At 34.2% G+C, this 18069-nt stretch overlaps 1 protein-coding gene across 22 annotated transcripts in view; it reads right to left on the reverse strand.

Moving 5' to 3' along the window:
* cadm2a (cell adhesion molecule 2a) overlaps window positions 1-18069 on the reverse strand; it is an 877490-nt gene that overhangs the window by 58451 nt on the left and 800970 nt on the right. For all 22 annotated transcript variants that reach the window (XR_012385992.1, XR_012385991.1, XR_012385990.1 and 19 more), the window contains 2 exon segments: window positions 11498-11650; window positions 2274-2411 (listed from right to left, as the gene is read on the reverse strand). Coding sequence is in view for 18 of the 22 variants with exons in the window: in XM_073914207.1 (XP_073770308.1) it covers window positions 2274-2411; window positions 11498-11650 (291 nt within the window). In the remaining 4 variants the exon portion in view is untranslated.

An 18069-nucleotide genomic window follows, 5' to 3' on the forward strand; every position in this document is an offset into this window, starting at 1 on the left:
ATTTTTCTTTGGATTAATTATGATTATATGATATTTTACTTACTTGCGATTGGGTCTGTAAGATTTAGATACCTCTATTGTCATTTGCACAGCAATTTAAAAACATAGAGCAATACAAAGTAATAAAAAATGCTTTATTCTCTCGGGTTCACTTCTTCCTCACTGTAAAGGCCTTTCCCCAACGTTCTTTCCACCAGAGACACAATAATCAGTCAGCATGGCAAACACCTCCTCGTTGCTAATTAGAACGGCTGTATTTTTAGATGTGTGCCAAATACACAACAAAGGCGCTCAGTTCCATCTGCATCATATGCATGGCAGAGAGCATTTCTGTCTAGAGAATTCTTCACATGCTGTCACTGATTGTCTCTTTTCTATATGACTGAGAGGAGACAGTGTTTATATAGTATGCTGTTTGTTCTACGGAACATGAGGTTTCTTACAAAAGGCTTCATTTTTCTCATAGTACTTTATCTTATAGACTTAAGGGGCTTCAATTTTGTCCTTTTAACAAGATGTAAAAGCAGTCTTTCATGTTTTCAGAATATGTCCGTGTAGTTTCAGGTCAAAATACCCATCAGATTATTTATTATACCATGCTGAATATGTCAATTTTGGGGTACGAGGGAATTGTAGATGTTTTTATGCCTTTGCCTTTAAATAAACATGAGATGGTTCTCCCCACCAACTTAAATTAGGTTCTTTCTGCCTACTCTTCGAACATTTCACTTCAGAGTAGAATAACCAGGATTTAGATGTCAGCATAAACACAGCAAAATGACAAACAGCAAATAAGACATGGTGAAACCCCAAAGTCACAAATACCATTGCAAGATGAATGAGCCACACACCGTTACAACATTAGCCCCTTTCACACATACAGACACGGAAAGGTGTGTATATGTGAACAGGCCCTTTTTGAACATACCGGTAAATTCGTTCCGGCTATTTTTCAGAAAGAGAAGTTGTAACATTACTGCTAATTTGGCGGAATGCTGCGCTGTGCAAATGCAGAAGGAAGATTGCCAGAAAGAGCACGTGCACATCTAGAACGTGATGATGTTAGACGTCTACATAAGCTAATCATAACAGTCAGACGCATTCACGTCCAAGTGGTTTATGAAAATAAAAGCCTTTGAATGTTTTTCCAGAAACATTTAACTGCTAGATGTTAGTCAGATAACATTTCTATGTTCTTTCTTAATGCCAACTGTGTGAATAATTATCGATAAGATGCTTATGATAAGCCGTTGTTTGTTTACCTTCAAGCTCCGCTTTCTTCAGTTGAGTGGCGCTACGCGTGTGCACGTGAAGGAGCCGGTGAGCGCCAGCACACACACATATCATGTACATCTTGACATGAAAAAGTGTTCCTCCATATGTTTTCATCGAAGTGGTTCACAATACTGATCCATCCACAGAGTTTGTAATGTGGTCAAATGTTTACAAATACAAGCCCAGCCATTTAGAGCTCATTTTTGGTTAATGATGTCAGAATTTACCGGTATTTTGGAATAGATGTGTGAATGGTCTTTTCTGGAAAAAATTCGTAACGTCCTCGCCTGTGTGAACAGCGCTTTTTTGAATTTACCGGTAAAGTCGTTCCGGAAATTTTCCGGATATTTACCGGTATCACTGTGTGAAAGGGGCTAATATTCATACACAAAGAATCAAACACACATGCAGACGTTTAACACAATGTGCTGTTTTTGCTTATTGCTAATGTGACTGGTTGCCCATCAAACTTGCTCATATGTGCTGCTGTATAGAGATCCAGTACAGCTAAGTTAGTGTACAAAATAAACCTGATTTAACGAAGAATCCTCGTTTATGATTGTGTACACTGTGCAGTTGGTCCAGCAATGATGAAATACATAGCTCAAAAGTATAGTTTAAAATGCTATAAAAATACTAAGTGTACCAATTACTGCTTCTTGAAGTGCAGTTGGATCAAAGAGAGTTGGAACAGATCTTTTAATCCCAGTTTCTTTGCAAATCCTGTATTGTATACATGACAATACAAATAAATCCTAAGACATGGTAAAATGTGACTGTCAATCAATATTGGCAGGCAGGGAAAACTGCACTTCTATGTTTTGTGGTGGGCCCAAAAATCACTGGGATTTGAATCATATTTTAATGTAAAAAAGGGATGTGTTGTGTTTATATCACTCCAATATGACCATGGGCACACTTTACCTACATAGATTTCTGTCCAAACAGCTTTTAAAAGTTTACTTTCAATGATCGCATATTTTACCAGCTTTCCTCACCTTTGACCTCCATCTCATTTTTGAACCATCGGACGTCAGCCGCAGGTTTGCTGCCAGAGGTCACGCAGGTCAGAGTGATGTGATCTCCCTCCAGGACCGGCTTGGTGAGTCCATTGATCTCTGGTTTCTTAGGCACCCCTGAAAAAGAAGCAGACATGTGATTTAGAGAGAAAGGTAGAGAGGTGGAACTCAATTCTTTATGGCAGCTCTAAATATAAACAGTAGGTGAATGTAACGTTAATAGAGAACGATTAGAGATTTTATTTATATCTTCTGTGAACCACCTTTTGTTTTGCCTGAGGCTTTTTGTCGTTCACTGGGGTTAATTTAAATTTAGACTCTTTCATTTAGTGGTTATTTGATCCTATTATTGCAGAGTTTTTAAAAGCAGCAGGGTATTTACGATTAAATTTAGCTTCTAATTTGGAACGTCAATCAATCTAAGATTTCAAATCGAATGAATTACATATGCTGACTAATTAACAAATTAAAATAAATTAATTACATCTACCCTAACATTCAAGAGCTTTGAACTCTCTTTGCCTATCCAGGTTGCATGTACAATATTCATTCAAAGATACAGATTGATTTTACTGAACTGGAAACAAAATGACCCTTCCTGCTGCTCCACATTGATAAAAAATCTTATGCCCTGCCTGCAACTTGAGAAGACTTTCCCTTAAAAATAAAACTAAGAATTTCTATGTAACATGGAATCCTTCTTTGAGTACTTGAGGACTCCAAGAACCTTGAAAGTGCTGACTCTCTTTACTGGTGTCCCGTTGATGGTGATAGGGGTGTGTTCTCTCTTCTCTCACCTGAAATCCACCACCAGCTCCTTGGTTTTGCTGATGTTGAGTGAGAGGTGGTTTTCCTCACACCATTGCATCAAGTTAATTCAAAAATATATTTTTTACTTATAACTAAGGCCAGGTATAATTTGGCGATTTATTTTTTTACTTTTTATTTATTTTTTATATATATTTTTTCATATATGTGCAGAATTTTGTAAAAAAATCTGTGGGTATATGCAAACTGATTTTGCAGAAAGCCGAACAGATAATAAAAAATAAAAAAAAACTCACATTGCATACATAATTTCACAAGTATATCTGAAGTATTTACATATCATTTAATATTATTACTGAAGACAAAATAAAAAAAAAACAGAATATATATTTATTCACACTTACAGCAAATAAATAAATAGAAATAATGATGTGTTTAAAAAAGTTTTTGTGATCACAGATTCCATGCGAGCCAGCTTATAACACACCTGAGATCACCTGACAGAGAAGACCTCAAACGTTTGTTTCCACGTACAAAAGCCATCAGCATTTCAATCTTATGAACCGTTTCAAGCACACAGGAAACTCTGTGGCCCACAAATACATTACTGTGTCAGGAGCTTCCTCTCTGAGGTAGCGGCCTGAGACAAAGAAAAATCAATAGGGAACATTAGTCAGGAAAATTAGATATTGGGTTCGCTTTGATTGAAGATGAGATCAGACGTTTGGCATTCAGTTCACAGGCCTTATTGCTCCCCTGAGTAAGAGACCTTAATCACATTCCTGAGAAATAAATCAAAGCAAAAACAAACCACAATGTACTGTGCATTAAAAAGCAACAGAGTAAATACATCAGTCATTCCACAGCATTGTGGCCTGTAACCTCTGCTGGACGCTGTGCTGTTTGTTAATACTGTCCCAAGATGACATAAAGGAAAACGGCAGATACCAAGCTGTCGCTGCTGATTGATTCATTTCTTGATATCTGATACACAAAGGTTTTGGAAAAAAACATGTAAAGTCAAATTCAATTGTGCTACTTTGTTGTCTCATATTTCTATGTCTGTGCATATTTTTTTATTGATTGTGGCAGCAGTAATTCATCAAAAAATATGTTTCATGGTTTTAAAAGTACACACATACAGTTTAGTAATTTGCTCAAAAAACACTGATCTTAAACACTACATCTTCAATCCTCATGCAGTGTGCACTAGTTGTTAATGATGTTTAAAATGTTTTAGCTTAAAACTTTATTAATACCCTTAGAGGAATTACTTCTGTAAACTAATTCTTTCATATGTGCAATACATTGTAAAAAACGTTGAGTTCCACACAATTATTTCATGTTATCAGTGTTAGAATTAAAAATCTAAAGTTGATTTCTATTTCTCAAATTTGGAAAAACAGTATAGGTCCAGTTGGTGTGGAATAGCAGTATAACTCCAATTCATCATATCACTTTAAACCACTAAAGATCTGTTTCTTTTATCTTAGTTTTAATACAGTAACAAAAACTTTACATTATTATTATTAATTTAAAAACAGAAAATACAGTATGAACAATGTACAATACATAGACCTTCTTACAGTACAGGCAATAACAAATCAATTATTAACAATAAACAATTTCTCCAAACTGTTTGTTTATACAAAGTTCACACATACAATTAATGTCACATGGTTATCGCATTTTTTATTTTTTGGACTTATATTTGTTCATCACACACACTCATTGTATTTGTACTTGGTAATTGTAAATATGTAGTTTAAACAAGCAGCAAAACATTTTTGAGTGTAAAGCATAATTGGGAATCATGTTTAGTGTTGCCAAATCATGCTAAAAAATAGAAACCAAAAAACAAAACAAAAAAATAAACCATCTAAGCAAAATATTCCAACCACCACCTGTGTACATTATTAACTTTATACACTGGATGACTTAAGCCCCGAAGACCAATATGTGGACCTGGCAACCGTTCAAAAGTAAGCTCTGAGAAGCAACCTTCAAAACATAAACAAACACGCTGCCTCTGTTGAGAGGGTTTAGTTAAAGTCTGCATGAAATCATGAAACTTACTTTATGTTCGTTTTGCTGGCACAGATTATTAGTCTTCAGCTGAACATTTATTTGTTGCAAGCTAATAATTTTTTTGGGTCATCTTTAATTAAAATTTACCGTTTGCTTCCACTATAAATGGTGGTCAGACCTTCACTGATAATGTCAGTTTAAAAGCTTGGGCAAAATGTGTCTAACCACACACTTCTTACCATTAGTTTGCTGCAAAAATGTGAGGAAATCAAAAATCAAACCCTACTCAATATTCAGATTGTGTTATTAACGGGTCATCATACTGAAATAAAAGTGTGTTCAAGTCTGGTTCAAATACTGCTGGTAGCTTGTTATAGGGTCTGAAAACACCAAAGCACATCTTTTAAGATGTTGACAGTCATATATATGTCCGACATTGCTAAAAACACTATTAGGACACATGTATTTAGCTAACAATTGAAAATTGATTATTTTTGCGCTGTTTAGAGCAAATTTGTTCTTCCAGTTAAAAAAAAAAATTTAAGCAGTGTCACAACAATGGGATTCCAGTGGGAGACTGACTGTCTGTACTGGCCAGTACAAAGTGACGTCTTTGATTTTTTAGCACATCAGTTCGATGATTCATGAGAAAGACTTGGTTCGAACCAATCAGCGCGCTCTATTGTGAATGAGGTGCAACTTCATTATTATGCATGATATAGCTTCGAAGACTCCTTTACAGTTTTCAGAAAGACGCCACATTGTGTTACCAATCGTAATTCAAAAAAGTAGTAGAAGAATTGTTCGAAGACATGAGTAGTCAATGTTTATAAATAAACTGCAACAAAGGTTTTGTTTCCATTTCCCCGCAATGAGAATAGAGCTTGGGTGTAGACCCACATATGTGGATTACAGTGGTCTGCTAAAAACGACAAAAATATGTTTGTAAGAAATATTTTTTACCCCAGAGCTTTTCGAATCTTGAAATGGTAAAATGTTGATTTGCCACTTGTCTTCTTTTAAAAAAGACACAGTTCCAGTTTGTGTTTATTTTCCTGTCTCTGCAAATTAGGTAAGTGTGTGATCAATGTTTTTTCTTTATGTTTCTTCAGATGGCAAAGTTAGTTAGAATTGTCAGCGGTACTCTTTCAGTTTTTAAAGACATTCATTCATTTATTCATTCATTCATTCATTCATTTTTTTGTGGCCTGAACCAGCGACCTTCTTGCTGTGAGGTGACAGCACTATCTTCTGCCCCACTGCGTCACCCTTTTAAAAACATAGCTTAGTCAAAATGAAAAGTTTATAGTAATCTCACTACAATATTATGGACTGAAAATCCTCCACTTCCACACAGCTTTCAAATCGGCTGTAAATGCTGCTTTCCGAATCACTGTCTATCTCCCCTGCATCTGTGTTTGTGTTGCAGGTTTGAAAATCAGCTGTTGTGCATGTAATAAAACTCCCACTTTTCATGCAAACGCTTCTATCTTTCACCACACGAAACTCCCAACTAAACTAAGCTGGACTCACCCACTTTCCGAACTATTCAAAGGAGAAGTGTGAAAACATCCTGCTGAGACAGGGGGGTTTCACGGCCCTTACAAATAATGCACAGTAGATGCCAGAATGTTTCGGATACACACAAAAATACTTTAGGATATTAACTGCAGTTGTCACTCCTGAAGCCTTACAATCTATAGCAGAAACACAATATCCATTTCAAATAATATCTTTAACAACATATGTAGCATAATGTGTAATTAATCTTGCATGTTTTTCCAACAACATTGAAATGAATTGTATCCATTCATGTATTCACAATGAGAAAAACACTAATGCAATGCAGGCTTGTTGACAAGAGTGTACAACTGTAATGATTTTAATGGTGTGCGCCAACTAATTAAAACGAGACTAGCTAATTGGGCTCCTAATTAATGCAGAAATATGGCATTAAGCACTGTTTGTGGGCTGTCGCAGCTGACATTAACTCTGGTATGTTTGGGTCTTGATACAAAGTCTGTTTGACTTTTGATTGACAAAAGTAGTAAAAAGTTGATAGTGGAAACTAATTAAACTTCTTTCTGTGTCACTTCTCAACACTGTTCTGTGATCATCTGTGTCTTTGTTGAAGGCGACCGGGTGAATCCATTTAATTAAATCCTGATCCAGGCCAAACTTAGATTTGAAACGCCCCCACTGAGGTAAAATTCTAATTATCTATCTACTTTCTGGAAACGACAAATTTGATCATTTTCTATTGCCTTGTTAATGGTTCAGTGTAGCTCATTGTCAACCAGTTTAGACTGCTTGCACACGCCAATAGCTCTCTCCACCAACAAATGTGTCCATGAACATTCATAAACACTTTGGTTCAGAGGTTTGGGGCTGGTAATAATTTTTATATTTTTAAAAGATTCTTATAGGGTGGACTGCATTTAATTGATCATGAATGCAACAAAATACAATAATATTGTGAATTATACATGTCTAATGAAAGATACACCTATTTAAATTATTACGACTTTTATTTACTGATACAGTTTCAATTTACTAGAACATCTGTTTTAAGCTGCTTTGACACTATCTACATTGTAAAAGTGCTATAGAAACAAACACGAATTGAACTGAATTGATTTAAAAAAAGTTATATTTGTCAAAAATTAATAAGATCAATAATAGCAAACCCTAGAGCCCCGAACTTAACTCTATTTACAATTTTTTGGGAAGTGCTGAAGAAGACTTTGCACACTGTTCTGACTCCCCCATCAATAATGCAAGATCTTGAAGACAAATTTATGGACAGACTCTGGACAGGAATAAATGTTGTGGCATTGTAGAAGCATATTGAAACCATGCTGTATGTGCCTTTTTTGGATCGGCAGTGTGTGTGTGTGTGTGTGTTTGTGTGTGTGTGTGTGTGTGTGTGTGTGTTTGTGTGTGCACTGTAAAAAAAATCTTCATGCCACCTTAAAATTTTAAGTTATAACATAAGTTACAACATGGTTAAAAGTTTCAATCTTAAAAGCAAAGCTGTAAAGGCATTGCTTAATTGAATGATAAAAGAAATAGTTTAAATGTAAATATACAAAAAGTAAAAAAAAACAGATAAACATGTTTATAAAAAACATTTAAAAAGTAAAACTAATAAGGGTTTACTTTAAAATTACACAAATAAAAAAATTGTTAGTAAAAATTGTTAAAAAATGGTCACTTAATATAGAGAGGTGCACACAAAATTACAATTTATTACTTTAATTTTTACATAATTTTAAATGTACTTACCAAAACAGGAAAAAGCAGTGTAAATGACACGGAAATTTCATTGTATAAAACAGACACATTGCTGTAAATTGTCATTAATTATATAATACATAAAATAGCAGTCAAGCTGTTAATTTACAGATATTGTGTTTACAGTAACGTTTCTTTTAAATATATTTTCTGTAAATGTTTTTTTTTTTTTTTTTTTTACAGTGTACTTTACTTAAATAGTGAAGTTGTCTTAACTTAGGTTAAAATTGACAGGACTTGACAAAAAGACATTCATTGTCTGACATCACCCAAAAATAAATAAATATAAAGTAAAATCATTACAATAAATAAAAATTAATACATTAGCTAATTATATGATTTACACTATTATAAATTATATAATGTATTACAAAATTACAAAACACTTACAAACTCAATTTTAAAGCAGATTTATTTATAAAAATTGTTTGGTTTTTTTTGCACATATTTGAATTATTTAAAACTCAGACTTTAAAAAAAAATTAACTTATATATTATATTATTTAGTTCAGGTGACTCTTTATAATAAGTTTAATAAGTTCAGCCATGTAAAGTTTTGATATATATACAATCCAGATAAGTTAACATAACTCAAAATATTAAGTTGCACTAACTAACTAATTGGCAAAATCATGTATAATTAATTACATATCAAAAATATCTGAAAAAGGTTAACTGTGTGAAATACAGCAAGGTTCATGTAGCAATTTTCCACCTTTATGCCAAATAACAAATTCCCTGACTTTTACAGACTAAAAAGCTGAATTTGCATGACATCTAATGAATAGAAAAACAGGCTGCTGTTGCTTTGCTTATGATAATATTATATTAAAATTGTTTTAGCTTGAATATCATTTTGCATGACTTTAATATCTACTCCGAGAACAACAATGAATAATTTACCTCAGTTTTTATAAAAACTAGAGGTATACCATAAGTGCTTGCTCTCTCGCACAACTGGTAGCTTGCTAGTAGTTTTAAGTAAAGTTTCTGTCATTACTTTTTAACACCTAGTCTTTAAAGTGTCCCTTTTTAAAGCCCAAACTCTTAAAATTTTCATTATTTAAGTATGTAAATTGCCATTTTTCTCACACCTGATTTCAATAATTTGTTTGAAGAAACTTTTTCTGCTTTAATTAAAAAAATTAAAAAAGACTTATTAAAGTGGACTCCTTCGCCAATTTCCCTGCTTAGGATAGTTAATGTCATCAAAATAAACATACTTCCTCGACTAAATTACCTTTTTCAAAATCTTCCATGCTATTTAGCTTCATCATTTTTTAAAACATTGAATTCTTGCATATCTCTGTTTATTTGGAATAATAAGTAACAGAGAGTCTGTCTTTCTAAACTTTGTAAACCAAAAGATCTTGGGGGTCTCTCCTTACCTAATCTCCAGCTTTATTATTGGGCTGCTCAACTCCAAAGCATAACAAGCTGGGTTACGAATAGGCAGGACGCTCTGTGGATTGACTTTGAATTTTTATTTTGCCATCCAAGAGGATTAGAATTTCTCTGGTTTATTAATCATATAAATCATGTAATCTCTTTTACTGACAATATAATTGTCTATAATACATTAGTGGTTTGGAATGATGTGAAAAAACATTTGAACATCCCCCAAATTATATCCATCTATTCCCCTTTGCCTTTGAACCCAGCCCTCCCCACCCAGATTAAGAGCATCGGATTGCAGGACTGGAGTTCTAAAGGTCTGTCTGACTTTGCCGGAATGTTTACCTCTGCAATTGTGAAATCATTTGAACAAATTAGAACAGAGTTTAACATTCCCTCCGAAGACTTTTTAAAATATCTTCAAACTCAACATTATATAGAGTCCCTACTAAAACAAAACCAACTGGAAGAAACCATGCTGTCAGTAAGTTATTTTAAAGGGATTATTTCTAAATTCTAAGCCTCATTAGTTTACTCTGATTCCTCAGTTTATAATTCCTTGAAACCACTATGGGGACAGGACCTTGGAGTTCTGTTTGACCCTGAAGATTGGTCCAAGATCTGTGATGGTATCTTTCCAAAATGCACCTCAATTTCCATAAATGAAAATAAAAAGTTAAGTTTTTTCACAGAATTTAGTTTACACCTGTTAGTCTGCATAAAATTTTCCCAGCTTGTTTCGATCTCTGTTTTAAGTGTAAAACTTGTAAGGGCACATTTTTTTTATGTATTCTGGTCATGTGTTTACATCCAACCATTTTGAAGAGGGGTTCATTCTGCAATCCAAGAGATAATTGGAAAACGTTTTATTTTCTCCTGCTCACTTTTTTTGTTGAATGACATTCCAGAAGACCTTTTTGACTCAGAGTTCAAACCTCTGTTTACAACTTTTACATTTCAAGAAATGTATATTATTAAAATGGTCTACTTCTCAAACTCCAACTATTTCCATGTGGATTACTCAGTTGTCAGCCTTTCTTCCTTTGGAAAAATTAACTTATGACCTCAACCACAAACAGGACGAATTCAGGAGACTTTGGGAACCTCTCCAATTCTTTCTACATAAACTCTTTTTATTTGAAAAGAGTTCTGTTTTTTTCTGTTTTGTTTTGACTATTTTATTAATTGTTTATTTATTATTATTTCTCTATTTTAAACGTACATTTGTAAATGTTTATTTGATTTGCAGTGCTTGGGTTTGGTTTGTTTGTCTGTTGTCTGATTGTCTTTGTTGTTTGTACTATTTGAAAATCCTAAAAAAAAACAAAGTATGTAAATTGCCAGCTGATAAGTTTGAAAGAAATAAAATAAAGCTGAAAAATAATCTGACCATAACAATAGACTTTATTAATTTATTATAGACTTTATTAGAATTATTATTATTTTTACAAACAAACAACAACCAAAAAATCCCTGATATTCCATGACTTGGATACAATTCCACGACTTTCAATGTTTGGAATAGACCTTCTAATATTCTATTATATTCTAAAAATTCCATAAATTTTACAGGAACCCTGATGTAGACTCCGCCAAACTTAGGATTAACATGAACCAAACTGTCTATTTCCAGTTTAGTGATGTGACAAGTCAAGGCTAACTAACTACCTCATCGCTCCAGCTGGTTGAATTAGGATGTAAATGAAATGATGTCTTACCCAGGACGGTGAGGAAAGCCTTGGCTGTTTTGACAGGCATGGTGAAGAGGGAGCAGGTGTAGAGCCCCTCGTCTGACAGCGAGACCTCGCTGATGCTGATCGTCAACTCCTGCGACGTGGCTCTGACCAGTTCAATCCGGTTATCTCTCAGAGCTGCCGGAAAACAAACAATTCACACACTGATATTAATTATGACACCTTAATAAGCATGTACCATAATGGTTCAAGGTAATATTCCCGCTTTTCCCAAACAACCCAAAGTTTTAATGCATGAACACTGGCTTAACAGACAAGACCCACTCTGGATTATTGGAAATGTGTGACTTTGACACTTCTGCAATTCCTAGTTCATTATGACGTATCCACAAAGGTACTGAGCTATATAACTTTTCCCCCCAGTGCACATGCTGGTTTCAAGAGTTCACACTTAGTTGATGATTGATAATGAAGCTTGTTTGGCATGCTGTCCTGGGAGAGAATCCCTGAGCTCATAAGATTCTTGAGCCCTGGGCTACCTCGCATTAGCAGGGTGAGAGGGGAGTTTGAGCTCAGATAGATCACGATGAACTCCCCCGACTTATTTCTGGCTAATCACAGATAAAGGGATGGCTAAAGAGAGATATACGGTTTAATAAGAGTTCTGCTATGATGCCAATTTAGAATGTTCAATTTACTTAGGTGACATACTTTTAGACTGTGGGAGGAAACCGGAGGAAACCCACGCAAGCATGGGGAGAACAAGCAAACTCCGCAGAAAAATGTTGACTGGTTCAGTAGGGACTTTAATCGGTAACATTCTTGCTGTGAGGCAACAGTTCTAATCACTGGGCTGTCATGTTGCCCAATTTAGAAAGGAGGGGGAGTTGGGGTGAAAGGGCGGAATCCTCAAGATGAAGATACTGAGTTAAGAATCTCCAGTTATTTATAGTTAGTTAGGAATCGTCAGATTGGTGAATCATATGTTAGCTAATGCGGAAACAACCATGAACAATCATAAGCATGTGATCCTCTCGAAATTAGTTTCTAAATAAACTTCTCTTATTGAAAACATATCTGTGGATACAAATGGCTAAACATTAAAATGGCTGATTTATTCATTCATTTTCTTTTCGGCTTAGTCCCTTTATTAATCCAGGCTTGCCACAGCGGAATGAACCACCAACTTATCCATCACATGTTCTAAGCAGCGGATGCCCTTCCAGCTGCAACCCATCTTTGTGAATCATCCATATACACTCATTCACACTCATACACTATAGACAATTTAGCCTACCCAATTCACCTGTACCACATGTCTTTGGACTTGTGGGGGAAACCCACGCAAATGCAGGGACTTGCAATGCAGAACTTGCAAACTGACCCAGAAACTGACACAGAAATGCCAACTGACCCAGTCAAGGCTCAAAACAACGACCTTCTTGCTGTGAGGCGACAGCACTACCTACCACTCTACTGCGCTGCCCATGGCTGATTCATTTGAAAAAAAATTAAATGACTGGCTGCGTCTGAAACATTATACATACTTTATTAGGTATTTATTTAATTTATTTCAAAACCAATGAAAAAGTACATTTTGAAAAAGTACATGTGATCAGGTTGCAGTAACATAACTAATTTATTAATTAATTTTCTTGTCGCCTTAGTCCCTTTATTAAACCGGGGTCACCACAGCGGAATGAACCGCATTCACACACACACTCATACACTACGGACAATTCGCGAAGGCAGGGAGAACATGCAAACTCCACACAGAAACGCCAACTTTGCGTTCAAACCAGCGACCCAGCCACCTTCTTGCTGTGAGGCGACAGCACTACCTACTGTGCCACTGCCTCGCCTCTTAACTAATTAATTATCTTATTAAATATTACATTAAGTTAGTATCTTATCCTAATCTGGTTGCTTTTAAAATTCTTTTGTCAATTTTATGTGTACTATATAGTAGGGGAGTATATGGTTTTTCATGCATCCAGTATCTTAATGAATGGAGTACTGAATTATTTAAACAAATATAGAGATGCATAAACTGACTGGACTGTATTTTTATTGTTTATAAGAGCCCTTTGCCTTATAAATACTTATTGTGAGTCATAATACACTTACTAACCTTTATTAATGCATCATTAATAGCTTTATAAAGGGAAAACTGAATGCAGATTTTGCTCACTATGCATTTATAAAAGGTTTGAAAAGCATTACTACTATCACTGTTATAATGTATCTACAGTATGACAGTCATTATAACACAATATAAGGTTTGTTGCAACTTAATAGATACAAATATAGAATTGTAATGATTAATTATAAATACGGATAAAATTGTAATTCATTATAAGTGTGAGCTTCATAGAAAGTGTTACTGTATATTTTTGTTTATAAATGTTGACATTCTAAAACATGGAAAAAAAATGGAAAATTAAACTATTACAATTGGTGCGTCTCTAATCAAGTAATTAATTACAAAACAGCTTTATTCTGGAATGAAACACTGCAGTGTTGCTCTGAGATGTACAATGTGCTCTGGCTTTTTACTGAATGTTGGCGAGACAATATTTGTACAATGTAACTTACTCAAAATGTACTTCTTGCTAATATAGCAATCAAGCTCACACTGCTATTTGAGAAAACAACACACTTGCTTGTGTGATATTGCTTCACTATATCACATCTTATGAAAATGTCAGCTGGCACATTGTTTAAACAACAAATATGATGTTAGTTTATCAGTGACTATGTATATAACACGCTCCTCATAGGTGTGTTTTGCAGTATTGCCAAGTATTTCAGAGTGAGTCTAGATACACAAGACATGGAATTATTGAAAAAAAAAGCCATTTTAACCTAAAAGATTATAAACAAACCACATGTCATTCCATAATTATGTTCAGAGGGTAAAGATCAATTTCTTGGCTACGTGGAAAATTATTTTGTGACGCCTTTCAATCAAGGGAGCAAATGGAATATGGATCAGTCAAGATTTAAATCTAACATCACTTCAGTCAATGGCGTTCAGAATGAGGATCGATCTGAACAAATTCATGCTGGATCCATTTACAAACTCACTGTTTATGGCATTTGCAGGTTCTTTACCAAGTCGAGTATGAATAAAAGTTAAGTTCAAACTTATTATGACTGTGACCTCTGTGCAAAGGAGGCCTAAGGATGTGATTTTAGTCATTAGATCTTTTAGTGTCTGTCATCAGACAAACCTAATGAAAAGGTTAAAGTGTTAACGCGGAGGTCAAAGGCTAACGTCAGAAACGGGCCACTATTCCCCAGGCATCTTTTACACGCTTTGTTTAATGATAATGACTACACTAGGAAAGACGTCTGGTGGATCATAAGATATTCGCCATGTGGCGGCACAGTTTAATCAAAGCAGACAAGGTCACTAGTTCTAACCTTCTGCTTTCCATAAAACTCACTCAGACATTTTGAGGCTCATTGACGCTCTGTAACAACCCGCTGGAATATTCGCGGATGGCTTTATGGATGTTTTTTTTCTCAAGAGAATAGAAAGAACACATTCCCGTGGTCGATCATCAGTGTGACCTTTCAAAGCTCTTTTAATAAATAAAAAAGTTGGTCAATGGCTCAGTCGTTAGCCTTGTCATACCACCAGAAAACTTTCAATTGAATGCAGATACTGTAAAATTGCAATCTACAAGCCACACGTATTTTAAAGCAGTTCAACTGCTGTCAAGGTTCTCTTTTCTGAACAAATGCACACTACTATTGAAAAGTATATTTAATATCGCAATGTATTTCATATCTCAATATCTTAGTTTTCAATATATTGAAAAAATTCCCAGAGATGGGTTGCGGCTGGAAACGCATCCGCTGCGTAAAAACGTGCTGGATAAGTTGGTGGTTGATTCCGCTGTGGCGACCTCGGATTAATAAAGGGACTAAGCCAAAATAAAAATGAATGAATGAATGAATATAAAAAAAAAAAAAAACTTTAACAAAATCTTCCAAGAATAGCACCAACGCAAGACTAGGCATGGGACGATAACCACCTTCAAGATATACTGCAGCTTGGAAAAGTCAAGGTTTTGAAACCGCCAAAATTTTCTACTATACCATTCCTAAGGTTTGAGTAAGAGTTGATTTACTTACTTTTCAACATTATCTCCAGCAGAAAAGATATACAAAAATGTCATTTTAAATTGTAAATAAATCTGTGTTTGGCTACGCAGTGGCGCTGTAGGTAGTGCTGTCGCCTCACAGCAAGAAGGTCGCTGGTTTGAGCCTCGGCTGGGTCAGTTGGCATTTCTGTGTGGAGTCTGCATGTTCTCCCTGCGTTTGCGTGGGTTTCCTCTGGGTGCTCCAGTTTCCCCCACAAGTCCAAAGACATGCGGTACAGGTGAATTGGGTAGGCTAAATTGTCCGTAGTGTATGAGTGTGTGTGGATGTTTTCCAGAGATGGGTTGTGGCTGGAAGGGCATCCGCTGCGTAAAACAAATGCTGGATAATTTAGCGGTTCATTCTGCTGTGGCGACCCCGGATTATTAAAGGGACTAAGCCGACAAGAAAATGTATGAATGAATGAATGAATCTGTGTTTTTAAAGCAAATGAAGACAGCAGAAGTCATTGATTCATTTGAGTTGATCAGCCTGACATTTTTACAGTCCCAAACTATTTTAAATCTATCACAAAAAATTTAATATTTTGTGCTCAATAGGGAATTAAAGTTGTTGTTTTTTAACCCAGATATTTAAAAAGAATATATTTTAGACCAGTAACCACAATACTGTTATACCGTGAAACCATGAATTTTTATCCAAGGTTATCATACCGTCAGAAACTTATATCGGCCATGCCTAAGCACGACCATCTTTTAGAAGCTTTTAAATGTATAGTTAGAATGTTTTGTACATTGTGGACACTGAGTAAAGCCTGCTACTGCTGCTGGACAATCTATACAGGACACAGAACTCCATATTCTGCTCCATCAACACATGATTTTCTGCTCACGCAGTTTATACTGTCTGTTTCATGCTCTGTTTTTTCATTCTTCATTCATAACTTAAAACATAATATGAATAATTTGTATTATTTTTGTAAACTGTATGTTATTTGTATACACAGCTGTAATAGTAATGAGTAATAGCAGAATGGATAAATTAAAATTCATTAAAAAAAAAAAAACAAAAAAAAACAGTGCACTTGATTAAATGATATAACGCAATGCATTGAGCTAAAATAACCAATAGTTGGGAAGGTGCTAAAGTTGTCAGCATAATTGAGAACCCCCCATTTTTATCCATTTCTCAGTGAATATAGGCAATGTATTTTGATGCATTCAAACAAAACATATTTATTAAACAGATATATTTATTAAAATAATATTTTAGTCTTCAAACATATACAATTAAATTTAAGAAAAATATTGCAAAACAGAAATTACAACCTACAAATTAAGAACAAAATTTCTCTTGATTTTTCCTTCTTTTAAAATTTATATTTAATGTTTTTCTATAACATATACATTTGGCTGTACTAGTTTTTGGACCGTTATCATAAGTTATTTTGTTAAGTAAGCTCCAGATTTGGCTTTATTACTGACTAATATAATGTGTATGCAGAAATATATTTTATAGCTTCCTATTAAAACTGTACATTTTTTCTATAAAAAAAAAAGATTTGTTAGGAGTGTACTTATATATGCTGAGCACTGTATAATAACCTATAGTTGGGATACATGTTTAGGTATTTTTAACCCAACAATTGTAACAGTATAAAAACAGTTATATATATATATATATATATATATATATATATATATATATATATATATATATATATATATATATATATACAATACAATACAATATTTTTTAAGATTTAAGCTATTACACAATACACTTTTTTTTTTTTTTTTTTTTACAATATATACAGTATTTAAAGGTCAAATTATTAGACCTCCTGTAAAATTTATTCTTTTTTTTTTTTTAAATCCAAATGATTTTTACAGTATCAACTCAAGGAGTTGGTTAGGACAAGTCTCCTTTTAATATGAAAATTATTCCTTATATTGCGTGTCGTTGCTTTTATATAGAACACAATTTAAATCAGCCTTTAGGCTCGATCGTTAGACTCAATGTTGGTCTTGGTAATCTGGCAACCTGTGCTTGCATTTGTTTTGATCCAAGAATGCAATACCTAGTTCAACCACTGGGTGTCAAACTTACTTGCTGCACATTTAAATTGCACTCTAAATTGAGTACTACTATTATCCAAAATATCTGTTAAAATATTATGAACTGTCATAATGTCAAAGACATAAGAAACTTGTTTTTTAAAAATAGAAAATATTTGCATTTCATTTATCCTATTAATAATTTATTAATAAAAATAATACATTTTATGTGGTTTTACCAAGTGACTGATAGAATAAACTATGTTGAAGTTTGAGATGTTGTTTATTTCCACTTGCAGAAATGTAGTCTAAATAAACCGTCTAAATAGAAGCTTTAAAAAGATGAAATTCATTTTGCGATCACAGTAGGTTGAAGCTCTCAGCCAGATCGAGCCATGCACTCCAATTACGATGTTAAAGGCACTTTAA

Source organism: Danio rerio, chromosome 10 (genome assembly GCF_049306965.1).
Source record: "Danio rerio strain Tuebingen ecotype United States chromosome 10, GRCz12tu, whole genome shotgun sequence".
Taxonomy (NCBI): domain Eukaryota; kingdom Metazoa; phylum Chordata; class Actinopteri; order Cypriniformes; family Danionidae; genus Danio; species Danio rerio.